Genomic DNA, 27,732 nt, shown 5'->3' on the forward strand with positions numbered 1-27,732 from the left:
AACGGCGGAGGCGGTGCATGCGCAGAACGGAGAGCGCTGTGGATTGTGGGAAGGGAAGGACTGGCCGGTGCTGAACATACCGAACCACAGCCTTGGAGACCAATGTAAACAAGAAGGACCCCAGAGAGAGAACTGGCAAATACTGGAGTGCTCTCCCTTCAGCCCCCTGGTCCTCACAGGTTATATCTCCCGGTCTCCGGGATGGAGCCCGCGGTTCTCCGCCGCACACAGGAATCCCTGGGTAAAGTGATTAGGAAACCACCGCTCACCGATAAACTGCTGGGAAAGCCCCCGTTCCGGTATCTGCACGATATCCTGACAGAGGTGAGAGCAGCCTAAGGGGATAAGGCTTAAGGGCCAGCACAGGACTCATACTAGAATAGAAGCTCGCCAGCTGCTGTGGAACTACAAGTACCAGCAGGTTGTGCAACCTCTGTGCAGGATGTGCTGGGACTTGTACTTGTACAAGAGTTGCCTAGCCAGGGGCTTCCTAAGACTGGAATAGGGGGAAAGAAGATGGGTTATATGTCACCCTAATCTATCACTCTCTTACCATGCCATCCTCCTCTGTGCTATGCCCATATCCCATGACTAAGCTCCTTTAATTGTCATGTGGACATCATTAAGCTGCAGACAACCTAAGTAATATATATAAATATATATATATATATATATATATATATATATATATATATATATATATATATATATATAGCTAAATGTCTCTTTTCTACTTAACACTGTATGGTTGGTATGGTGAACATATTGTCTATAAGTAATATGTTTTTGGCTCTGTTTGTTTGCTATTTTCACAGCCAGCTTATGACACTCAGGAGTTGAAGTGCCAACACTTCATATAGCAACAACATATTATGCAATGCTTTACAATCACAGAGGGCCTGATTCATTAAGGCACTTTAAAGAGTGATTTTGTGCGTAAAATCCGCAGTTACTTTGCGCATGTCCAGAACCGGACAATACACCACAGAAGGCAACCATGTTCAATTCATCTTTGAGCGCAAAGGACACTTACTACAGTCTACGATTTCAGGGAGGGAACAGGGCGGGGAAGGGGCAGATGCACGTAGTCTAGTGTTCAGTAAGGTCGTGTCAAGCTGAAGCACTCGCTTCAGCGTCCGTTTCAAGCTCTGGTCATCTCTCAGGTACTTGTTTAAGTGCCGATTGCTAGTGATGACGGCTGTGTATTGCATGCTAGAAGTGTGTTTGCATTCAGGAGCCTCTGTAAAAATTTATTTTATGTACAATAGACAGTCATAACATCCTAATAAATGTAATTCATGGGAAAAAAAACCCTTTGTTTTATTTATTTTTAGATTTTATCATTAATGCTTATTATGAACAGGTGACATTAATTGAATAGGCTTTTTTTTTTTTTGCATTCTTTTGTGACTTTATATTATGCATACATTTTGGACTTATCCTGCAGAGTCTTGTCTAGTAGAGTGGAGCAGAGCAAACTTATACTTGTATTAATTACCACACATATCTTTAGATCCGCTTCTTGTTGAATTCAGCTTACATATACCTGATTTACGTGGATTTTAAAGCAAATGCACATTCACTCAGTATGCATCTCTTAATAAATTATGCCCTGAATGTTTATTCATTCACTTCAGTCTCTGCCCTAGTGATGCTTATTACAATCTAAATTCCCTACCACGGGGCACACAGATACACACATGCAAGTTAGGGTAGTTTTTTTTTTTTTTAGTGTTACCATAAACATCAGTTTCATGTTAATTTGCCACCAAATATTAGTGTGTAATACATTATTTGCAATCTCTTAATTTTTCAGGTCATCAGAACTACTGGGTTTTTGAAGGGTTTGTACACGGAATCAGATTTGAAATCAGATAACGTGAAGGCAAGTAGTCACTGTATTATTTTCTAATGACTTTTCCCATAATGTTTGATTGTAGGCATTCTCAAGTGTAAGTAGTTATATAGGATCTTTTTAGCATTTTTGTACTAGTAATTTACACACTTGGGTTTATTAACCTTTCCGGAGTCCTGCAGAACACTGTCATGTTACAACTACACCGTGACAGATTTATTCTGGTTAGATGTGTGTAAACTGTATAGCTACAAAATTGAATTTATTTTGTTCCATAATTTAGTGAACAAAACCCTGTTCCTACATAAATTCTTCTTGCAATTACAATATGCCCATATATGTACCCTCTAAGTTGCACTTGGATAGTTCAAAAGTTAAAAACAATTAATTGATGTTTCTTGCCAGTCGTTATTTAATGGAAATCACTTTTTTTATATGAAAAACTGAATGCTGTAGGACACTTCCCTTTACCAGAAACGATCATGTATTAATTGCTGGTAGATGCTCCCTTCATATAGAATGTAGATTGTCTCTTCCAGTAATTCTCAGCTTCCTGGTGACCATCACAAATGTAGGCTGTAAAAGGTTATACAGCTTATATTATGTTTCAAGTTTAAGAAGTCTAGAATGTCCCCTTAAATAAAATGTTATATTGTCCCGTTTGCATTTTGTATTTGCATAATATGTTTGGTTTGTGTAAGTATGTGACATCCAGTGCAGCTAATTAATTTATTTCACAGCTGAAAACATGGCACATATACATTCCTGAGCTATCCATTACATGGCAACCTCCACATAAACTGCTCTAGTGTTGCCCAGTTACAGCTGAACACAAGGGCAAGCCACAATGGCTGAATATTAGTGCGATGCAGCTAGGGTAGTACATTTATGGCAAGAATGTCATAGCTGCTCATTTGGTGTATAAATAGATTTAGTTTTTTTTTTTAACTAAATATGTTGATTTGTTTTTCATTGTTTCATGAATCTTCAAAGCTCAATGCCACATATTAAAAAAAAAATCTTGCACAGAATTGTTAAATGACTGAAGGATATACAAGGGAATTTGTGAATAAGAAGGAAGCATACTGTAGGTGACTGATATAATGCAAGATTTAAGTGGATTTCATCCAGACTGGTAATTTATCTGATTCCATTAGCATTGTTAAGGTGGTTTTGGCTAGGGTCAGAACATCTTTTTGTTATAATTTTTCATCTCTTGGTCATTGGTTGGTACCTTGGTTTCATCTGGATGTGGATAGAATAACCTGTAGCCAATCAGATCCTTGGAATGTTCACAGCAGCACCAAGTGTTTTAGGAGATTAATGCGCTGATCTTGTGGGAGGCCTGTCCGCTCATGTGATTATTTTAGTGAGGATAGGGCAGCATGTGACCCGGATAGTGTCATGATGTGAGGTGGGGAATAAAGGTAAATTGAAGCCATAGAGTTAGATAGTGGAAGAAGCGGTTTATCGCAAACGAACAGAGTAATTGTGCAATGCTCCCATTAAATTAATGCAGTGAGATTTTGTTTCAAATACACCTGTATGAAATGAAGTTCATATATCCAGCTTCTTCATGTAGCGTGTGAGAGTGGTGCAGTACAGGCAAATTATACCACTTTCATACTGCCGCCCCTGCAATATCCCGGGTTTTTGAAGCCGGGTTTTTGCAGGGTTTAGGAGCGTCCCAGCTCAGAAACACCATTCATACTGCACCTTGGACCCGGGAATTTCCCGGGTTGACCCCATTCATACTGCACAAGTCTGTGCCCTGGCAATTTGTGGGAGTCATCACCAGAGCAGTTTTCATTGGCTGAAAAATGGTGATGTCATTGAAAGGTGACTGGTTAATGCTGAAACACAGCATTTATATGTCTCATAATCTGGGGATGTGATTCACGCAATCAATATAATAATGTGTATAGTATTTGGGATCTAAGTACCTTTCTTCATCACTCAGCGACTGAACTTATCATTCGGATTCCTGCACAATATTTACAAAAAGGTATGGTAAGAAGGTGTGTACCAAGATATTGTGATTTAAAGGTGCAGGGATAATAACTATTGGTGCTTAGAATTTAATTTTACTCTATGGTAATAAAACGAGGCAGCAACTTGACATGTACATTGAGCTTTCTTCTTTGTGACCCCTCTGTGGCTGAAGAATGAGCATTATACAGCTGCAGGGACTGGCTAAATGACCTTTAATTGTTGATGACCTTTATATACTACTTATATTCCAAATTTAGTGTACTTGTAGCTCTATTCTGGTTGATGTTCTTAATTTTCTCACAATCCAAACCCAATTACTACATTTTACTCTTTCCCCTTTTAATAAAGAATAAAGAAAACTGAGAGGTCACCTTCAGTTCCAAAAAATGTATGTACACAGCACAGTAGAATCACTGTGAGATATGCTGCACACAGATCTGTACTATAAAACATACCCCTCACCATTGCCCCACAGTTCTTCATGATTCACTGACAGGCAGACAGCCAATCATCTTGTTTTCTGTGCAACCCGGGTTGAAAAACCCAGGTTTTTCCATTAATAGTGCAGGCAACCCTGGTCCGACCCGGGAATTACCCCTCGATAAATCCCGGGTTTTTAGACTTGTACCATTCATACTGCACCAAGACCCGGGTCGTTTGAGCTCGACCCGGGAAAAACCCAGGATTTTGGTGCAGTATGAATGGGGTATTATACAATATAAACTTATATTGACCAAAGTCTATTTGCTCTTCATGCTATGCATCATACATTTTTGTGTTACTTTATAGTCTGTGTCAACTATGCTTACTATTTATATTGTGAACCATAACATTTTTAAAGTTACATAGTTAACATAATAGTAAACAAAAGACATAAGTAATCAAATCCAGCTTTTACTAAATTCAAATGATGATTACAAGGAGAGCATAACAAAATCCCCAGCAAGGCAGCAACCAAAGTTAGCCTTACAGGTGTAAATATAACCTCTTTCCTGACCTGGCAATTTTACTAATTGCCTGGATCAGCCACCCAATTATGCTATTTATTAATTTAAGTAATTAAGTTACAAGTGACTTTTCTTGTAAGAATGTCATTCAATCTATTTGTAAATTTGTTTAGTAACTCTGCTGTCACCACCTCCCTAGATAGGGAATTTCATAGCCTGACCAATCGGTGTAATGCACCATTCTGTGTTGAAATGGAGGAAACCTCTTTTCTCCAGTAGAAGTGAATGTCCCCTTGTCTAAGAATCTTTGTATACCATACCAGTGATAAGGTAACTTTTTCCCAAAGTGAACAAACCCAATTTGTCTAGACTTTTTTTTTTAATTAACCGACTCGTTAACTTTATTAAAGTAGCTTTCCACTTTTTGGAAGGGATAGGGGTGGGCCTAGACATCTATACAACCTCGCCTTTTTCCATACTAGAAATCAGTAGAGGGATCTCCGCAGGGCTACTCTCGATTGTATAGTGAAGCTGTGTACCTCCGAGAGCCACAGGAGGAAGGACCCTACAGATGGCAGCAGCACTTTTTCCACCAGGAGCCAGCTGTCATTGCAGCCAGTCAATCGGATCCTTTTTCTCCTGTGGGTGTCTTATAGCACTGATGATCTCAAACAGAGGTGTTTAATACAATAAGTAAATAACGTACAGCCAGGCGTCTATATCTTGCTTATGGTGGTAATCCCAGGTAGAGAGATTAGTCTGAAAGGGGTAGGGGAGGGGGTGATGGCTGTGTAATTTTCCTATTCTCCAAAGATGGAGAAAAACTTTTAACAAGGTTAGTTGCTTCTGAAAATTCTGTAGTTTTCATTTGACTCTATGAATTCATTTTCCTTTGTTTAATACTCTTAGGATAAGGATGCCAAGATTAGCTTCTTACAGAAGGCAATAGATGTGGTAGTTCTGGTGACTGGGGAGCCTCTGGCAGTGAAGCCAGCTCGAGTTGTGGCTGGACATGAACCAGAGAAGACCAATGAGTTCCTCCAAGCCATAGGAAAATGCTGTTTGAATAAAGTAAGTGTCTGATATGACCGACATGTTCCATTTTGTTACATACATTAAGGCAGGGGTAACTGGACTTTAGTGACATGGGATCTAGTTTTTATTTACTCACTATATACTATATTTTATATACATTGATTTCCTTATATACATTAATCTTATTAGGTGGCTTTTAAAAATGAGGGTATTGTATAAACACAGTACTGCTCATTACAGCTCTTTCACATCTCTTAAATGACATGCACTGTGAATGTGCTTCAGTAATCTCTGCACATCTGCTGTTCTCCCATTTACATCTCAATGTACATTAACATTTGTTGTGCTATAATGCTTCATGCAATGTTCCCAGCCTGTTGTACACAGGGGAAGTGTGGTGACATAGAGATTAGTAATCCTGAAGCCACCTGGAGTCAGCCTTGTATAACCATATTATGCGTCCAGTCTATATCATTCTGGTTCTGACGCATGTAACTTGTTCTGATGTACTAGAATTAGTCAGTCCCCTACATTTAGTGCCACCGAGTGGAGTACTGAGTGACAGCCAAAGAGAGTGCAATTATTCTGGTAAAGACACTTCTCTCACTTCTCTGCCACATGGTAATACTGGTTTTCTCATGTTTATCTAGCTATCCAGTGAGGATGCAGTGAAGAGGGTACTGTCAGGAGAAAAAGTGGACCTCAAAGGCAAGCCGCCATTAAGTTCCAAATCTCAGGATAAAGAAAACAGAGAGGCAAAAGATGAAGAACGGAGAAGTCAAAGGGAGAAGGAGGTAAGTGTAAGTTCTGGCTACTAACTGGGCTGAACTGAACTGGTATTGTATAATGGAATGGTCTTTAAAATGGGTATAATGATTGTAAATAAAAGAAGAGTGAATACATAGGTAAGGATGTGCTATGAATAGGCTATGGTTATTAGGGTGCATAAGAGTGAGACAAAGTCGGTGTATAAGGAAATTAATTCATAGATCTTCTACCCAGTCTTAAAGTTGGATAAACATGTCTAAAATGTGTTGGCACATACAATCGGGTTTTCTTACCAAGCAAAACATGCAGAAATGAACAAACTGATATTACAATAATGTTATTATAAAGGGTGTGGCGCTGCCTGTGTCCTTCCAGTTGGGTGGTGATTTTATTTTTATTTGTATAACAGTTGTTTGTGTGTGTGTACTTAGTTGTCCTAAATATCCTCATAGCAATATATCCAGTTTAGGCACATTCAAGGTTATGGGAACCAGATGAATGTTGGTGTAAAATAATGGTACTCAGGCTACCCATCTGAAAGAGCACGGGCAGCGGCAGATCCTTAATAATATTAAAATAGCTCTCAATAAGGAGGGTGGACATCTCACCTAAAATGATGTATAGGCAGCAGCCTGACAAGACAGATCCTTTCAACTCTCTGAGTGCTCTTCCTGATGATGTTACCTTTATTAGTTACTATATTAGAATTAAGGAAAAATAATGTTAGGGGTCTTGGATATTAGCCATTTCACTAGTTATAGTGAGGGAGGTTTACTATATAATGTAGATGGACATATTCCTTTTAAAATAAATTGATTAGCTTCTTTCATACAAATCTTGTACCATGTTATGTTCCTGCAGAGATTCATCATGGTTAAATTTGTTTTCTACATTGTAGGATAGAAGAGAGACTGAAATCCGTGAAAGAAGTGGGAGCAGAGACAAAATAGACAAACAGCTGAAAGAGGAAGAGAGAAAACACTCAGAGAGAGAAAGGAAGAAGGAAAGGGAGAGAGTGGGAGAGACTGAGAGAGATGGCTTGCGGGAAGGAGAGAAAAATGAGAAGGAAAAGAACAAAGTCAGAGAGTCCCGGTCAGAGACGGATAAAAACAGAAGTAAAGAAAAATCTGAGCATGAAAGAGGCAGGGAGAAGGAAAGACGAAATGAGGGGAGCCATGGAAAGGAGAAGGACAGAACAAGAGATAAAGAAAAAGTAAGGGAGAAAGATCCAGAGAAAGAGAGAGAACCTGAAGATCGCAACCGTGAAAGAGACAGAGATCATAGAGAACGTAACAGAGATCGAGATCAAGAGAAGTCGCGAAGCCGAGACCACGATAAAGAGCGTAGAAGGGAGAAGGATGCAGAAAGAGCAAGACGAAAAGACAGAAGGGATAACGAGTATCAAAGTGGAAAAGAAGAAAAACCACTAGAGGAGGAGAGGACAGAACGCAAGGTAATGCTACATGCTAATATATCCTAGCTTTAATTTAGTACAACACTGAAATCTCAGGCAGGAATACTTTGACAACATTTTGCAGGCAGAATTCTTTGATGTTTAGTAAACAATCTGATATTATATGGCTATTGTAGTCCATTCCCTTACACACCATTACATCAGCTCAGAAACTGGTTATGTGCATGGGGCAGTTCTTGCTAACAATAGTAATAATAATATTATTAAAAATAAATGATGATGATGATTCACAGAAAACGAGGGGAGGGTGCGCGCTCACTGAGAGAGTGAGATGCTGCGATTGGATGTCACTGTTAAATCTTTAACAGCGGCATCCATTTCATGTTGGGGGAAGGGAGGGTGGAGCTGGGGGCATTGTATAGTAGCGTAGGGACTGGGCAAAATGGGGTATTAGCTAGGGCTTATTTTCGGGATCGGGCTTATTTTGGACCGTTCAGGGAAAGTAGGGGTAGGTCTTATTATCTGGGTAGGTCTTATTATCGGGGAAACACGGTACTACCTATTCTTGCACCTTTTACCTGATGCTACTGATGTTTTAAAATCAGTTGCTGCTTGTCTGGGTCCTGGAATGACATGGTTCTGTTTAGGGTAAAAGCAAGCATTCAAATTTTCCCTCAGTAAGCCCTGAAGTTAAATTATTAGCCCTCGCACATGAGATCCACGGCACAATACATGCTATATGGTGGCTGGTCACGGAGGAACCAGTCATCGGGAAGCACAAGATTGGTTGTCTTGACTCCCTTTAGGCCAAAGCCGGTCCCTATAACTCTGCACCACCTTTATTAGGGTCCTGGGTCCCCTCCCTCCTTGATTCAGGAAGACTGTATTGTTTTTTTGTTTTAATCCAGTAATTGGAGGGAGGACGACTAAAATCTAGAACAGAAGGATCTATTCCTTTAAATTATTAGCCAGCAGTTGTGGGTCTCCTGCAGTAAAAGGACTCCGTAATGGGATAAACATATTCCTGTTAGAGCTGCACCACCACCTAGGAAAATATTTTCCTGCTATGTCCGCTCCCCTAGCTGTAGCCGCAGGTGCTGCTATACGTAGACGTTTTTCCAGTGTCACTGCTGGTTCTGTAGTACAGAACTGGCTAATCAATAAATAACTACCTTTAAATGGCAGTGAAGGGGGGTGTGAGTGGGCAGACACAAACCGCATCCCTTTGTAGTAGGGAGTTGGAGGCTCTGCATTAATAACTTTTTTTACAAACTGGTAATACATCTTAAAACCTTAGAAAATATTAAGGTAGAGAAAAAAATAAAATGCACAATGAAAAAAGGGTTGATTAGGTGATCCTGTAGGTTCTTTTCTGGTGTTAAATTCCATGTTTCTATGTAAGCAATGTTTAATCCACTGTTGGAGAAGCATCGTTCAGGATGCAGCTTTGAGCACCTGTAGCACTGGATAGCTACACACATGCATATGTTAGACAATTTGATCTTTATTAACCAAATTGGCCAACCCATGCACAGTGCTTGGCCTAATCCTCAATGATCTCCATTCAACTGGACTGAATCTGACCTGGGTAAATGTATCAAGCTGAGAGTTTTTCAGTGCGTTTGAAAAGTGGAGATGTTGCCTATAGCAACCAATCAGATTCTAGCTGTCATTTTGTAGAATGTACTAAATAGATGAAAGCTAGAATCTGATTGGTTTTTCAAACCCGCTGGAAAACTCTCAGCTTGATACATTTACCCCCTGGTACGTTTTCTTCTATTTAGAAAATGAGGTTGAATAATGAGAATTGTGTTGTCATTTACTTATCCAACTTGATTGCAACGGTAGGCCAGGACATGGATCAAGTTGTATCTGTTCTTTTGCTCTGTGTATGGTGCCTACTGGTCAGCGCTCTGAAAAACGAATCTGTCTCTCAACAGCATAAAGCATCAGAGGAGACTACCAAGAAAACCCCAGAAATCTCTGCCAGGGAAAACAAAATCGTTGCAGATAAAGAGGTAAGTGTGCAGCAGCATTGTTGTATTCCACTTCTCCTTATGATTTAGCAGGCTGTGCAAGCATTGTTTACCATAAGAAAGTGACTTAATGTCATTTAAAAAAAAAAGAAGAGAGAATTGTATTCTAATTAGATGTAATCAACTACCTCAGTCGCATAAAAATTTTTGTTCTAGCATCAGTATTCAAATCTAGTTAAGGAATAGTTTAGCTGCTCTAATTTTATATGATCCTCATTAAAAATGTATTTTCTCGGGAATCCCAGAACAATGGAGCTCAATATCATCTTAATGTAACGAGAAACAACTTGGCAGTGTCAGCACACTGTTTTAACTCATTGTGGTTTTTGATCAGGGTGTAAATGTTAGGCGATTATTAGATGCTCCTTCTTCACAGCTGGACTGTATGTAAGTTTGTGTCTTCTGGCTAATGTTTATTTTATTTGTTTTCACATTGTCCATGGAGCCCTCTTGCAGCAAAGAAGAGGTATATAACTGTTAGACTGTTTTATAGCGTTTTCACAGTTTAGTTTGTCCTAAATAATCATGTATGTAAATTAGAACTATTTTGGAAATGTATTAAAATCTGCCTGTTTGTTATTATTTAGAAGCCCTCCGTTCCGTCCAAAAGTGCACGGCCGTCAGCCTCAAAGCTGCGGGAGAGGAAACCAGCCAAACTTAGCGGCGAAGGTGAGAATTAATTGCTCTGAGAATGTAAGAGGCAGAATGGGATGGTGGGAATGGGTTTGGTGTGTTTTTAATTCACTACTTCTTATTTATTTCACTGTAAAACAATAATACAACATTTCACAATGTAATATAGTAATAATAATAATAACAATAACAATTTATAATATAAATACAACACAATAGGGTAGTTTTGTTTTGTGAATATAGATGATCAGTTTGCTTTGGTAAATCATGACTAGAAAGGCTGTAATAGTGCCAATTCTATTAATTTTTGTTTAAATATCTTTTCACAAGCTATCTCTTTATTGAAGAAGTTTCTGTATGTGCAAATTATCTAAATCTAATAAGCTTGAGCATGGGCAGAAAAGAGCACTAGTTTGTGATTGTTCTATCTACCCACAGACATAGCGAGATAATTATTTTTTAGTACTGGGCAGCAAAATCTCCTAAGTTGAATGATATTTTTTAATGATTTTTTTTTTAATTAAGCTCTTTCAGTTAAGATATTTTATTTACCACACAGATGTCAATCATTGCATCATGGGAAACAGTTGTTGCGTGTGTGGGCACCTCTAAGGCAAGACATATGTGACAGTGGAGAATGGGATGGGATTAAAGGTAGAAGTAGTGACATTTGGTCAGAGAGGACAGGTTTAATTGGAAACAAGATTGTGTGGTAGCATAATGCCAAAATATAGAATGTGTTTGAGGGGAAAAAAAGGAGGAGGTTGTGTAAGACTGGCAGCTGGTGAGAACTGCTAGAAGCAATTTACCTCCCCCCATGCTCGTCTTCAAGAGTTCTGCTATTCTGCCCCTAATCTTTGAAACTCTCAAACACTATCTCACTCGACTTTCCCCCAACCTCTAGTCCTTCAAATACTCACTCAATATTCACCTTTTCAAGCTCGCCTATCCTAACACCCACTAACCATTCTATCCATCACCTCCTCTTCCTCAATTGCCATCTCCATTTCTCTCCCAGTTGGTCCTACTGTCTCTCACCACCCCTCCCTTTAAAATGTGAGCTCTCGCGGGCAGGATCCTGTCTACCTGTTGTCCCACATCTGTCTACTATCCCTCGTATGTCCCATCATGTCTATTGCTGCACTCTGTGTTAGTCCTCTTAGCATTACCCACACATCTGTGCTACTCACACTGCCGCCCTGGCAATATCCCGGGTTTATGAACTCTGGATATTGCCGGGTGACAGTGCAGGACACCCCGGCAAATTCCCGGGTAGACCGTGTTCACACTGAGCATGGGTCTGCCCTGGTCTCCCTGGCAACATCACAAAAGAAGCTTTGATTGGCTCTTCTTGTGATGGTGTGTTTTGTTTTTTTTTGTTTTTTTTTAACTTTACAATATGTTTCAGTGAGACCTGGGTTGCAAAACCTGGGTCTCACCATTCAGACTGGAGGCTACCTGGATCGGACCCAGAAATAACCCTCCAAAAGGCCTGGGTCTATTTCGCGGGTCATCCAGCCCGGGTAGATGCCCCTGGACTTGATCACACTAAGCGTCGACCTGGCACAAACCCAGGTTTTGAGGCCGAGTGAATGGGGTATTACATGTATTACCTCATCTAATGGTTACTTGCTTCTATATCTGTGGCACCTTATAAATATATAAATAAATAAAAAATGGAGGAGAAATGTGCAAGACCAGGAGAGTAAGAACTGATTGATATGTGAATGTCTTCCATCAGGGGACATTGATGGGAGCAATTAAGGAGGTTATGTGAGGCTGTGGCTGTGTTAGGTTCCCACCAAAAGGTGGGAAGACGCGTGAGATGGTAGCGTGAGGATGTTGTGAAAGGGAATATGAGAAAAGACAAGATACAGAGGGAATAAATGAGAAGAGGACAAGGGGAGCACAAGAAAACGGTTACATACTGTTTTCAGCTGTTAACGTAACATTTGATCATTTTCTTTTACAAAATCAATACTGATTATCCAAGATTGTAAGTGTGAATTACCATCCCACTCTGTCAAGGTAATAGGAAATACAGTACTCCAAACCTGTGTCTCAAAGGTCAACAATTTTTATTTTATCAGCAATAAGTCATGCAAAATATATATTTACTGTTTTAAAATATTGTATTTAAAGGATAGTAATGGAAATATTATAAAAAAGTAATAGGTTTATTATTGCAAATAATATATTTAATATATTATATATTTTTAAGATATTAATCTGTTGGGTAAAATCGTCAATACCTACAGCATAGAATGATTTAGAATTCTGACAAGTCAGTTTGTCAGAGTTTTATTCCGTTTGAGATATTAAATAATTACAGGGTTGTAGTGAGTATTGCTTTTCAGCTCCTTGAGCAATAATTTCCATAACATTATTCGCCATATCTTTAAGGTTCAGTACAGAAACATAGCAAGAGTAGACAGCAAAGCTTCAGTGAGTATATTTAACACAGGTTTTTTTATATGAAATATGTATATTGCATAATTTGAAGTTAACTTCTAAACCATTTGTATCAGAAAGAAAGGAAAGTACAAGCAAAGCCCAAACTGCAGAAAGTGTTACTGAGGCAAAGACAGCCAGGGAGTTAGACAGCGCTCCTAAAAGATTCCTAGTAAAGACAACAGTAGGTAAGCAGGCTGAGTATAATACAATCATGTCAATGAATTTATATATAAAACATGTCTTCATCTGGACATCTCATTAGCAGAGGAAAGCCCTGACAGAAAGAGGGGAGACCAGAATCATGGCAAGTAACACCAGGGGAAACTAGTAGCATCCGATTTTCGAGTAACTATTAAGTTCATTTTACATTGGATTACTGAAGACAATAGAAAAGACCTATTGAGCCTTTGTCAATTTTATAGCAGCCAATTAACCTACCAGTATGTTTTTGGATTGTGGGAGGAAGTCCAGAGCACACTCAAGATGTACTATCATCATCAGCTATTTATATACTCACATCAGTCCCTGCCCCATTGGAGCTTAGAGTCTAAATACACACACACACACACACACACACTTGATAGCAGTCTAAATTCACACACACACACACACACACACACACACACACACACACACACACACACACACACACACACACACACACACTTGATAGCAGCCAATTTACCTACCAGTACGTCTTTGGAGTGTGGGAGGAAACCGGAGCACTCAGAGGAAACCCACGTAAACACATGGAGAACATATAAGCTCCACACAGATAAGGCCATGGTCGAGAATAGAACTCATGACCCCAGTGCTGTGAGGCAGAAGTGCTAACCACTATGCCACTGCTGCCCCACCATGGATAAACACCCATTCCCCCAAATCATTAATCATTGTGATATAGTTTAAATCAGCTGGGGCATATGAGTATTAGTGGAGGGATCTTTTGATATGTGGGTAGAATAATTTGGCAGGGGTATGGAGGCAAGTCCAAACTTTACACCAAGCCTTTGGGTCTCAAGCTCTCCTCTAAAGTGTCGATCATGGTTGGGCTGACCATAAGGCAAGGTGGGTACTATGCCCACAGCAGCATTTTGTGGCAGACATTGTTTCCCATGAATATAATTAATAACTGGCCCTAATTGCCTGGCACAGTATTTGGTTTTAAAGACTAGTCACTGTAAATTTCTGTCTGATATTTTTCAGTATTCACTGACTGCACAATACAACGACCTCTTATTCTGCATATTGATTGCCTCTTGCACTATGTATACAAGTTTTCTTGATTATAGGAGCAATTATTTATTAAACAGAAATATTTAAAATGTGAATACACTGTAACCAAGTGTAATAAATATGTTATGATTGGGATTATAAGATGCAGATGACAATGTAGACCAAATCATGTGCAGCATGCTTAGATTTATCTTCTCCACAGCAAAGTGTCCCTAGAAATGATTTTAAAATGTTGGCATATTTGCATGACATGCACTGATGCTTCTTCATCCTGCTCCTTATGGCCAATACTAGAGGAAAGACTGGTTCACGACTAGTGGTGGTCTGATGAGTGAGGGAACTGCAGGAAGAGGTGGGTGGTTCTTATCTGGAATGATAAGGGAAGGGTGCTATATATTCCTGTTGCTAGTAGATGTGCTATCTTTAGAAGTAAGAACTTTGTGTTCTGATTGTGATCTGGATATGACCAATTTTTCAATGTATCTCTATTACCCTATTAGCAGAGCCGAAGACTATCCCAATGCCTTAGATACCTGTATTTTAGGAAAGCTGATAATGAATGAATAATGAAACACTTGCCTCTGCTATGTCCTAATGATTCTTCAAGTTAACAGTCTAAACTGTGTCGTGTAAGACTATTGATTCAGTTAATTGGATAATACACAGTACCTATAAAGGCACTTGCAGGGGTGAAGATGTCCCAAGCTGTTGCTGAGAAAGGAGTTAATCGAAGAACATATTTTGGATCAGCTTTATACTTTAAACATATTTTATAACCATATCTACAGAAAATATCCATTGCAGAGATTTACTATAACTATGGTTAGATAGCCGGTTAAAACTCTGCTCCGTAGAAATGTCCGTAACCGGCTCCATGCGAAATATCTAGTTATATAACAGAATTGAATCCTATTATTGGGGACGGGAGATTAATCAGTAGGAGGCAAATGTTTTGGAGGGATTGAGGGAGGGAGGCATTGTAGTATTTTGCTGACAATGCTCTGGTTGTCAGAATAATGTTTGACCGCTGAAGGAGTCGGTTCTTATCTAGAAAAATGAAATAACATTTATTCCTTCAAATACAGAAAAAAATGCCTACCTGCTGAAGTGCACTAGGTAAAGGGAAGGAGTGCATGTCATCTAGAGTAATGGAGTGTAAGGAGGATTCAGACCTTGCTCCCTTGGAAGGAAATTATACTCTTTTTTTCTTCTTTTAGAAAACTTTTTTTAAATACATAAGTGGGTGCCTCAGACAAATATTAGTTTTAGAATCTGTATTTCTGTTCTACTCACTTACTTGTAAGCTGCATTATGTGTCAGTGTATTTATGTCAGGAGATAAAGTTGTACGTCCCAACGCTGCAAGTGGTAGGAGATCAGAGAGATTAATTCCTAAGACAAAAGAGGAGCTTGGAAATAGATCTAATGCTGAGATAGGTAAGGTCAGGATGTATAGATGAAGTAGATGATTGATAGGCAATATAACATAGATTTGAGCATGATTTATAATAATTCAGCTGCAAACTTTCTTATTTTTATAGTTTGTTATTGTAGGTTTGGGCAAATTCCAGGAGCCAGATCACCAATGAGCCTAAGAAATGATCGATGGCATCTAATTTGTAGAAGTCTTTCCTACCAGCGGATGCATATCTTCTCAGGCTCTTTAAAAGATCACGCTGGCTCCTAGATTTGCCTCTCTGTCTTTTATGTGCTTGTCAAGCGAACATGATCTGTTTGCTACTACAAATGGTACTTCAGTAATGTATGGAAATAAAGTTTGCTTAAAACTGCAGCATATGAGTTTTTCTTAGTCCCTGTACTCTTTAAAAAAAAACTTGAAATCTATTGACATGAACTTTTGTGTATATAATATGTATGTAAAGGAAATTAGAAAGGACATAAACACAATGTACAGTACAAGCAATACATTAAATACCACTGATGGTTTTTCTAACATTAACATGTTTTTCTTTTGGGGGGGGGGGGGGGGCCTTGAGGTGAGCTTCAGTGTCTTAATTGTAGGTGAAATCGGCAACTGTTCCCAAAATTTCTTCATCTTTCACATATATCTTATACATATAATACATAGTATAGTTTAGCCACAATACTTGGGACTTAAGGTTTTCTTGCTAAAGTTTTTTGCTTTCAGGTTTTTAGACATGAGCCTAAACAAAAAAAATGCAGTGTTCAGTGTCAATCTGACATTTTTCTGCAGCTACATTAAAACTATTACCTCCCCACTCCACTACAGACAACTCCACCCATGTTTTTAGGACCAGCCTGAGTTCTGCAGTCATTTGAGTAATGACGTCACTGGCCTTACCCTGGGTATGAATCAACCAATTCCCGGGCTATTTTTTGCAAATCAAGTCTGCCTAGCTGTCAGTCACTGCCACTGCTTTAGTTAGAGAAGCACCTCCCTCCTAACATGGTGACTTGCTGCAGAGAAGTGAAAGAGAACATGATGGATATTTTTAGTTAAGTATAAACCATGTGTAATATCTGCTAAAGTACATTTAGAAAGGATAACGTCTGTACTATGTTTGTCAGGAGGTGAAGAGGCACGCCCCAAGACTTCAAGCGGTAAGAGAGTAGAGGAATTAGTTACCAAGGATACAGAGGAGCTTGGAAGTACATCTAGTGCCCAACAGATAGGTAAGGGGTAGAGGGCTCCCACTGCAGAATACAGTTGTATGCTTATTACTATAAATTATATATACAGTAAAGTGCCTCACAGATATCACTGGTTCATAATGAATAGATAGAATACTAGTCCATGCCATAAGATGGCAGTCTGTAGAGTGCATGACAGGTATTCCTTAATGCCTTACTCTACACCTCAGGGCACTCGGATTATAGATCCATAACAATAGATTCTGTGAACCCTTTGTTAACATTAGTATATAGTGAATTCATAGTTGGATAAACATGTTAGATTAACAGTGATTTTTAGTTGTGTGTATCAGTTCTCAGCCCAGAAGCTACAGCTAAGCAGTTAGGACCGATTCCTTCACCACAGGTTTAAGCAGTGAGTAAAGGTAGGCTGACAAGCTGCACATCATTGCAGGATGACATGGTCATCATTAGTTTACAGACTAGTTTACTACAGGGCTGAACACCTTGTCAGTGACCAGACAGCCACGGCATCGACTGGCTGTCTTCCCTGACTCCTTTGAAAGTTTGATTTGTCTGGCTGTCTCCGAAAGTCCAAATCATTTTGACCAATCTTGACTTATTAAAAACTTTAGGAAAAAAATAACTTTCTACATAATGATTATCAATCTTTGCAATGAAGAATTTACATCAGCAGGATCTGTTTAAATCCACTATGTTAGATCATATATTGATTTCATATAGAGTCTCTCTGCTGTGTCCACATGGATGCCCCAATACTACCCATAGCTCACTATGTCCAAAACAGAGCCCATCATCTTGCCTACTGCCAGTATCACCAGCTCCCATCAAATCTCCCTCACATTTAACAACACCACAACTTCCTCAGTCTCCCAACCCCTCTGCATTGATGTCAACCAAAACTCTTATCCACTTCGCACTCCAACCTATGACTTTTGCTGGACCGCTACCCACTCGTGGAATTCCCTACCACACCTAAGTGCCCCACAGGCTTCAAATGGTTAAACACTCTGTGAAAACCCATCTCTTTATAGGAGTTTATTATACTCCCATCTGTACTAACACTTGTACACCTCACAACTGTCCCCCTCACAACTGTCCCAATATGTAGTCTCAGACACACTCATTCCTTTTGTTTCAGCTGTGCCCTTTTTACCATAGAATGTAAGCTCTTTCATTAACCGGGCCTTCCCTACCCTTTGTCTTCATGTCTGCATTTATTTAATTTTTACCTCCTACGTCACTGTGTGTGTGTGTGTGTGTATATATATATATATATATATATATATATAATGTCCTGTATTCCCCAGTGTCTGGCACTGCGGATAATCTAGCTGGATGGAAAAGAGGGTGGCAGAATCATTATTGTATTCAATTTGCTACATGTATGGCTAGAATTTTTTTCACCCTGCACGTACAAGTTTCACTGTTGTGTTTTGTACATTGTGTGTTCTCAGTTAAGTTAAACATTTTGATCGGATTGGTTTTCATTTCTTATTAAATTAATTTTGCCTAATGATCACCATCAGCGTGTGTGCAAGATATACACAGGTCTTATATGCAGCCAGTTTCCATTGCAATACAATGGCATTGGTTTATTACAGTCTGATCGGATATTTGTAATTTGTCCTGCACATATGAGGCCTAAGTGTTCACTGATTTGTTTAAATTGCAGTCATCCAATCCAGTTGGAGATTTTCTGCAACACTGTGCAATATGTCTGCTCTTTGTAATCCGTGGGCAGATTTGCTGTTTAAATCCTATAGTAGTCAATCATTAGGATGAAATGAAGGAAATTGCAGTACAGAAGATGTTGTTCTCACTGATTATTGGGCATCAGTGAGAATAACAGTTACACTATTGGGCATGGTTCTAATGTTCGCTCTTTCTTACTTCACAGGAGATTCAGCCAGTGATGAAGGTAAGATCATACATTGTCTTAAGACTATTCACACACTGACCTCCTTACTGACCACATTCATCTTTTAGGGAATGTTCAATTGAAACAAAAATTATATACAGTCAAACCCGAATGTCACATTTTTCAAGGTTGCATGAAATATTTGTGTAAAATGAGGAAAAAGTCTAAAAAAAAAATCACAAAAACCAAACCAATTACAATAGCGTATTGTTTTGTTTGCCCCAGCATATAATGTGTACACACATAAAAATATCTGTGAGGAAAATATTGAACATATCCTTATCTGAACAAATTAGCCAGTACAAAATCAGAGATATGGGCACATTTTCTGGTGTAAAATGTTGTAAAAGTCGTGTCAAATGAAGAACATGTTCACGTTGAAATTTATTAGGAGAAATGTAATATTGGGGAATGTAAAATGGACGTTTGGTTGTAATTTATATTCTTTCATTTTAGCTATTTTTAAATCTAGACTTATTTTTCAAGGACCTAAATTTGACTTGCAGAAATGTTGTACATAGTGTTACCAGATTGTTGTTTTGTACTGCCTTTCTACTATGTAACACGGTGTATTTTTATTTTAGAGGGGGGGACTACAGAGATCCAGAATTCAGAAAGTAATGCGGTTTCAGATGCACAGACAAACATTTCTGCACAAAGGTAAAGCCGTTATCGCCTCACATTTTCTGGTCTTTGTAGTTTTCATTAATAGCAAAAAATTAAATCTTTAGTCATTATTTGCTGTGTCATAAACTATGTAAGTGCACTATTTGATTACACAAAGGTGCCCATTTTGGGAACTGGACTACTCTCCACAAGAATGCAGCCTCATTCGATTAGGCTCCGCCCACAAAATGGCTGCCTGCAGGTGATATCTGCACTTTTTAAGAATGCCATCATTTTCCATGTTTTCTGAATTATTAAAAAAAAATCAAAATAGTAGAACTAAAGTTTAAAATATGTTTGTTATGCTGCAGTACAAGGTGGGCTACATAGGTTTTAGATATACACTTATTTGTACAGGGATCATTATTCCCTTGTTAAACTCACACTGACATTTTTCCAAGAGCTGTGGACCTTTAATGCAGTGTGTTCTTATGTTGGTCTAGTGTCAATGTGTACTGAAGGAATGCTTAATATAGTGATGAATGGATTCCATAATAACAGCTGGTAACAATGCAGTAAAAACATCCGGTCCATTGGCTCAACAACTCTACAGTATGAGTATAAAGCCTTTGTTACTTGTTGTCTTATTGCCCTGTCCATGTTGAAAGAGTTCATCATTGTAGCATAATCTTATTATAGGACTAATGGAAATTAGTAGAACTTGCTACACATGTAATGTATTTTCAAAATGTGCAGGGAATTTAATTGGGTAGAACAGCCACCTCCAGAACACCTCCCTCAAATAAATTCTGCTGAAGCCCAAATAGATTATTTCACCTATATGAAAATCCTCAAACCAATACCTGTTTGTCTCACCTGTGTGAGAAATCCTGTGACCCAACAGGTTGAGCTATGACCCACACTTGCTTTACCTTGCAATCTACACCCCTTCATGAGGTCTCAATATGTAGAACTATTTCTATGTTAAATTCTAATAGTTAACTAGGTGAATAATAAAGTTTTTTGTTGTTGCTCAAAGATTGAACTTTTTTTTTTTTTTTTTTATAACAGTAAGTCAATAAACAGTAATTAATAAATTGCATTGTGAAGAAAAAGTCACTGTTTGCATGGGTGTATGAAGTGTTTCTATGTCCTCCTATTTAAAATACTCCATCTGCTGCAGGAGGATCCCACGGCCAGGAAGTGCACGACCAGCACCCCCGAGAGTGAAGCGTCAGGGCAGCGTGGAAGTCATTGCGCCAGAAAGGTGGGAAGGAAGATGTCCTTAACCAGCGTTATGTATATATACTGAGCATTAATGCTCTTTGTAACAGTGCTGTAGGACTTAATTCATTTTTGAATCCATCGTGACTTAGGATCAGCAGTGGAAAGGGTATATCCAGTGTGATTGTGGACAAGCAGAAAAACGATGGCGATGATGATGACAATGAGTTTGTGGTGGAGGAAGCTCCTCCTCAGCTTTCAGAGATGGCTGACATGCAGCTGGTAAGTGAGAAGGACAAGGGGCCCATTCGCTCTGATAGATTAGTCAAGTTGTGTGACTGACCAAATGTACGTGTCTTCTCTTTTCAGGAGCCAGAGTTGGATCTGGATGAGAAGCATGGTAAGAGTTATATGAAGATGTGATCGGTTCATATTCCTGCGCTACAGAGATCATAAATCGTTCATACAGAATTCTCGTACTAAAACAGACTTAGGAATTCTTTAACTAATCCCCTTGAATTCAGAAGCTTTTTCACAACAAAGCTCCATTAGAAGCTGCATACCGATCAGGGAATATAAAAACTAGAACTATTGAGTCTCCCTGATTTACTTTGTTCAGAAAGAGCTGTTGCAGGATATAGGGAGTCTGTGCTGACTCTTATGCTTTTTATATTCCTAGTTCTTGTGTATGACATTGGTGTTTAACTACTGGCTATGGCTGAGAGACCTATGACTTCCCCTGTTCCCCAGTAAAAGGCAGAGTGTAGAGACTCTTCCTATATTGAAATTTTACATTGGGATTCCTTATCTTACAGGCAGTCTTGTTAAGAAAATCCTAGAGACCAAGAAAGACTATGAGACACAAGGTGATGCGGTCAGTAAGGTAAGAGCTCAACATAGTGTTACTTCTTGCCTGGGAAAGATATATTAGAATTTATACATTCTAGTTTGGGATTCCCAAGAATTCACTATTCTAGATCGGAGACTCCTGAGGTTTTATACTAAAGTTATTCTCTGGAATCGGAGACAAACTTAACATCACACAACTTTTTTTATTTCTGAATATATAAGTAATGATTCTCGGGTATTAGTGAAAGTAGATATGTAATCAGAAGATGTCCACATAATTCTTAAATTTGGAATTCATAGGTAGACTCGGCATAATGCTATGTACGGCAGTTCTGAGCATTTTAGATCAGCCATTTTTAAATAAAATATTATAATAATAGGGTTATTGGAATGTATGAGTGATTGTCTTACATCGTGTTGCTGACAAATATTAAAGTTTTGTTTTTTGTTTTTTTTTGTTTCTTTTTATAGTATAAATTACATAATTTCCTTGCTCTCAACTTCTTTCTCTTTCCTCTCGGCTGTCAAATTTTGTGTACAATTCCTACTTCTAGCTTTTCAGAAACAAAGCACTCTTTTTGATATGCCACTTTCTATTTTCCCTACATTTTATTAGGGTGTAAACTGCTTGGGCTAGGAACCTCTCCTTTTTGTGTCTTCAGTGCCTCTCAATGCATTATATATTTTCCTATATTATAGCTCCCTGGACTGTATTCTCGAACTTTAGAAACCGCTTTGTACTGAAATAAAATATATGTACATGTGTGTGCAAGCCAAGCCTAAAAGCATTGTTCTCGCTAAAGCTGTGTCATGCTATTTGTTATTGGGCTGACTTCGGTGGGAATCTGCTTCGCCCTAATTACCAGGTCATATTTTAGACCCGTCGCATACACACAGACTGTATTGTCTTATTTCGGAAACAATCCACCTGTGCTCAATTTGTACTTCAAAATCATTAGAACTGTAGTCTAGATGGAAGTTGTGGCAATAGAAATGGTCGTTCCTCTGGCAACATAATGCATTCAGCTCATTTCAGTATATGGACCCTGAGAGATCTGCAGAACTTCAGCTGTACAAGAGAAATGATAGTTTTAATAAGCTCTCAGTTAGTGGACTCTCGTGACCATATATCTTGAGTTGTAATGCTTGGATTGTTATGTGAATATAATTCTCCTGACTCATTTTATTACTCATTAATCATTGATAAAGGCCTCGCCCGTTGAGCTACTTAGGTAGCATGCTGTGCAGTTGGGTAGTAATAATAAGCTGTGACATGCAACAAAACCTGTATACAATAGTCAGTGGATATAAAGCTGAAACACAAAGTGTAAGTGGTGATAATGTTTGTGGGGGAAAAAAATGGGTTACTGCGACTGCAGCATAAAGGTTAATCAACCTTAAATCCCTGGAAAAATGGATTTGTGTTATTGTGAAATCCTTTTCCAATCCCTCGTAGTTTGTTGTGGGCACCAGTAAGGTTAGCATTGGCCCTGTCTCATGAAGGTTGGACACTAATACCACTTCCATACTGCCGCCCCTGCAATATCCCGGGTTTTTGAAGCCAGGTTTTTGCAGGGTCTCGGAGCGTCCCAGCTCAGAAACACCATTCATACTGCACCTCGGACCCGAGAATTTCCCGGGTTGAGCCCATTCATACTGCACAAGTCTGTGCCCTGGCAATTTGTGGGAGTCATCACCAGAGCAGTTTTCATTGGCTGAAAAATGGTGATGTCATTGAAAGATGACTGGTTGATGCTGGAACACAGCATTTATATGTCTCATAATCTGGGGATGTGATGATTCACGCAATCAATATAATAATGTGTATAGTATTTGGGATCTAAGTACCTTTCTTCATCACTCAGCGACTGAACTTATCATTCGGATTCCTGCACAATATTTACAAAAAGGTATGGTGAGAAGGTGTGACCAAGATATTGTGATTTAAAGGTGCAGGGATAATAACTATTGGTGCTTAGAATTTAATTTTACTCTATGGTAATAAAACGAGGCAGCAACTTGACATGTACATTGAGCTTTCTTCTTTGTGACCCCTCTGTGGCTGAAGAATGAGCATTATACAGCTGCAGGGACTGGCTATATGACCTTTAATTGTTGATGACCTTTATATACTACTTATATTCTAAATTTAGTGTACTCGTAGCTCTATTCTGGTTGATGTTCTTAATTTTCTCACAATCCAAACCCAATTACTACATTTTACTCTTTCCCCTTTTAATAAAGAAATCTGTACTATAAAACAGATCTGTACTATAAAACATACCCCTCACCATTGCCCCACAGTTCTTCATGATTCACTGACAGGCAGACAGCCAATCATCTTGTTTTCTGTGCAACCCAGGTTGAAAAACCCGGGTTTTTCCATTCATAGTGCAGGCAACCCGGGTCCGACCCGGGAATTACCCCTCGATAAATCCCGGGTTGAAGACCCGGGTTTTTAGACCCGGGATTTTTGACTTGTACCATTCATACTGCACCAGTAAAAAAATGACCAAGGTAAAACGGTAATGAACTCCAAGAGGAAGGAGTTGCACAGCAAGTACAAAAATCCTGTTCTCTGATGTGTTACATTGAGGGACATAGGAACGATGAGGTCATCCAAAGCAGTTCATAGAACCTAAAGGGTGGGAGCAAGAGTGATGTAAAACAACACACAGGGGCAAAGGAATAGAATAATTATGTGCTGTTTATGTTGAAGTGTGAAAACCACTGTGGGGAGAAAATGTGGAACCTGTCGCAGTACCTTACCTGAAAGACACAGGGGCTCATATACCAACCTGATGGTGGTGATGGCAACATTGGATGCTAATTTCCATGTTGGCATCTCAAGATGGATTTCAAGAGGCTGTCCTATAATGGAAAAATATGTGCGGAAGTGAGTAACGGAATCAAGAGGATGCTAGGAAAGGATCACAGCCAGAGACCTGTCCTCATTTGTGCTCTTTGTATGCTCTGCAGCACTTACCTCTAATATAAACAGTATGTGAGCATGTCCGCAAATTGCTATACACTTTTCTAGCAAAGATTCAAAGTATCCTCTATCTTCAGATCATAGACACCATATTGAGTACAAACTTAAGAATTGGAACTAAGGTCAGCCCCCTAGCTTATATATTATGCCTGGAGTTTCTTCAATGTGTTTTTCAGGACAAATTGATCTTGTCTGATACTGGAAGAAAAAAGGAAAAGGATATGGTGATGAAGGAGATAGAAAAACTGAGGAGCTCCATCCAGATTGTGTGTCGCAGTGCTCTGCCACTGGGGAAGATCATGGATTACATCCAAGAGGACATGGACACAATGCAGAATGAACTGCAGACATGGAGAAGGGAAAACCGTGAACATGCAGACGTTCTACTTAAGGAGCAGAGGTATTTGTATATGTAATTATATAGCATGTAAAAACTATCACTCCTAGTGCTCTCTACATCCTTCTCGGCAGATTGCATAAATTATAGCTTTAATAAGATTTGAAATCTGACCATGAATGTAATGTTTGTTTAATTATGCGGATATACTTCTCCTGACACTTATAATCCTCGTTAATGATGAACAATGGCAGCATGTTCTGCAAAACCATGCAGGTGGCCAGTAATAACAGAATGTATAGAGGTAGCTGCATACTAGTACAATTTCTACGGTTTGGAACTGTAGGAAACAAGTGGAATGCTGAAATACCAACAAGAAAAGGCCTCCATGTGTCTTCTCTGGTGACTGCTAAGTTGTGTGTGTGTATATATATATATATATATATATATATATATATATATATATATATATATATATATATTTTAGTCCCCTGGAATACACTTATCTTCTACTATCTCCGTTCCATCTCCCTAAGCTTTATTTGTGGCCTTTATTCTTATGTCATTCTTGTTGCCCCTATATATTTTTGTATGACAGTCTCCCCCTGAAGATAGAATATTTTGTATTTGCGTTACCCTATCTTGAAGATGTAACCTACTTTCAATTTTTTTTTTATATGTTGTAATGTATTAGATATTTTCAAAGAAAAATGGGATAGAATCCAATTTCAGCAACACAAAAATGGGCTACAAAAATAATACAGCATCTAAAACGACGCATCAAACTTAATGTGTGGAGGAAACTGGGACTTTATTGAAACAAATACAGAAAGGGTTACAACAAGACATAGGAAGGGAATATTTAGCAAAATATGTTACATTATAGAACTGATAAGAAATGGCCACAAACTGGGGAGAGTAAGTATAGAAGGAATGATGTTCTATTATTCATGAATTCATTCATTCAAAGGATAAGGAAAGCTTTTGTGGACTTTAGATAATTCACATGATGAGAACCTGATGGGTTTCCTTTATCATTACCAGAACTTATCGAGTGGTTAACATACCTTAGAAATCACTCAGTTCTACGCGGTTTGCTGCTGCTGGGGCCAACTCGTGGCACTAGTGTCATCTGAACGGCTGTCTCATCCTTTCTTTTTGTTGTCTTTATTTGTTGTCAGAATTCTAAATAAATTAAGACGTAAAGCGATTTCCTCATTTGAAGCAACTGGAAGCTTGTTTAGTTTTTTTTTTCTACTTTCTCTGGATTATCAGTCAGCGCAATGTTAATTTGTTAAGTAGCAGATGGTAAACAAGGGAACTTGACAAACTTGGAGCTTCTCTTATTAAGGTTCATACAGTGAAACTGAGGGCATAGTGCATAGATTTAGTATTGCCATCTTACTAAACAGTGATGCAGGCTGTTTTAGCAAACAAAACCACTGATCTGTAGATACTGTGTAGAAGATAGCACAGGAAATGTTTAGTAAACTACGTTACTATGTAGTTACTACGCAGTATTAATCATTCCTACTGAAGTGCTGGTCCCACTGCACATTTTGTTAGCAAAAAATGTTGGGGGGTGATCAAGTGCTATTACATATTTTATTTACTGGTATATAAAGACAACATCTATACACTGTGATACCGATCTTGTTATCACTTTGCAATCTAGGTAAAGCAGTTTTATATTTGGTGATACATACTTACTACACTGTACGTTGTATGTGACCATTTAATTCTTTTATCAGCGTTACTGACACAGCCGTGGAACCTCTCAAGGCAGAACTTGCCGAGCTTGAGCAACTGATCAAAGAGCAAAGAGACAAGATCTGCACAGTCAAAGGGAACATACTACGGAATGAAGACAAAATCCAGAAGATGGCTCAGAGCATCAATGTGTCTACCAGAGAGTAAATTATGCACTGACTTATCCTCACTCCATCACCACACAAACGCTACTCGCCCAGATTCATAAATATAAATCTATTTATTCAGCTACTGTTCAGGGTGAGTGTTTTGTATTGTGTACATTCCCTGGGAGGTGTGTGTGTGTGTGTGTGTTCTGTTCCTTTGCAGGAAACAGATCTTTAGAGTACTATGCTTGTCAATGGCTTATCTCCATAATCATGTGAATACCTAATCTCCTGCACTGGAAATGACATCTCCCTGTAAATGGGCTCTATCTGCATTCATGCCAATTAAAAGAGCCTATCATCATCTTCCATGTCATAGGATAAGCACAGTGGATATTTCATAGAGGATTGAGTTCTACAAAATAGGTATAACACATAATATTTAACGTTATCCCTACTTTACACATACTTCTCTGCATTCTTCAACCAGATAAAAAAAACATAGCACTTTTTGAACTAAAATCCATTTCTGAGCATTAGTCCGTTATTTGCTGTAGGTCCCTGGAGGGCTTCCCACACCTCATTCATCTTGTGTTCATATTTCTTGGTCCTAAGTATGCAGCATCCTGTATACTTTACCTGATCAATTCCATCCAGGTACTGACTGATCTCCAATAGTGCATAATTTCATTGTCATCCATTCAGTTCCAACACAGACTGCTGCTAATATAAGTCATAACATGTTGTGTTGGACAGGAGAATGAGCAAAAATAGGACGTATGGACTGCAGATTTTATATTTTGTTGTGTACAAATTATTTATATACATATTAATCACATAAGAACATTTGTGTGAACATTTTGTAAAACTTGAACTATTACATTCTAGCAAATTATGTTTAAACTTTTTTTTTTTTATATATAAAAAAAATACATAAAAATCGA

The 27,732-nt window shown here is 38.7% G+C and overlaps 1 protein-coding gene across 3 annotated transcripts; it reads left to right on the top strand.

The window, feature by feature from the left end:
* Nucleotides 1-27,732, top strand: TRAF3IP1 (TRAF3 interacting protein 1). 3 transcript variants are annotated; one of them, XM_075180431.1, is made up of 18 exons: nt 1-324; nt 1,817-1,885; nt 5,704-5,865; nt 6,480-6,623; nt 7,496-8,050; nt 9,952-10,029; nt 10,635-10,716; nt 13,084-13,125; nt 13,209-13,319; nt 16,920-17,024; nt 18,904-18,924; nt 19,509-19,584; nt 20,714-20,797; nt 20,907-21,036; nt 21,124-21,154; nt 21,570-21,637; nt 24,772-24,995; nt 26,684-27,732. In XM_075180431.1, the coding sequence occupies exons 1-18, from the start codon at nt 202-204 to the stop codon at nt 26,847-26,849; spliced, it is 2,271 nt and encodes a 756-aa protein (XP_075036532.1). In that variant the 5' UTR covers nt 1-201; the 3' UTR covers nt 26,850-27,732. The 3 variants fall into 3 exon arrangements, with proteins under 3 accessions (XP_075036532.1, XP_075036533.1, XP_075036534.1); XM_075180432.1 differs by lacking the exon at nt 16,920-17,024 and having other exon boundaries at nt 2-324; XM_075180433.1 differs by lacking the exons at nt 13,084-13,125; nt 13,209-13,319; nt 16,920-17,024 and having other exon boundaries at nt 3-324.

The sequence above is a fragment of the Mixophyes fleayi genome, chromosome 7 (genome assembly GCF_038048845.1).
Source record: "Mixophyes fleayi isolate aMixFle1 chromosome 7, aMixFle1.hap1, whole genome shotgun sequence".
Lineage (NCBI taxonomy): Eukaryota > Metazoa > Chordata > Amphibia > Anura > Limnodynastidae > Mixophyes > Mixophyes fleayi.

Coding starts and splice junctions, on each gene's coding strand:
- TRAF3IP1 (XM_075180431.1), top strand. CDS start 202: ATGGAGCCCGCGGTTCTCCGCCGCACACAGGAATCCCTGGGTAAAGTG. Junction 10,717..13,083: donor AGCCAAACTTAGCGGCGAAG/GTGAGAATTAAT, acceptor CATATCTTTAAG/GTTCAGTACAGAAACATAGC. Junction 24,996..26,683: donor GTTCTACTTAAGGAGCAGAG/GTATTTGTATAT, acceptor TTCTTTTATCAG/CGTTACTGACACAGCCGTGG.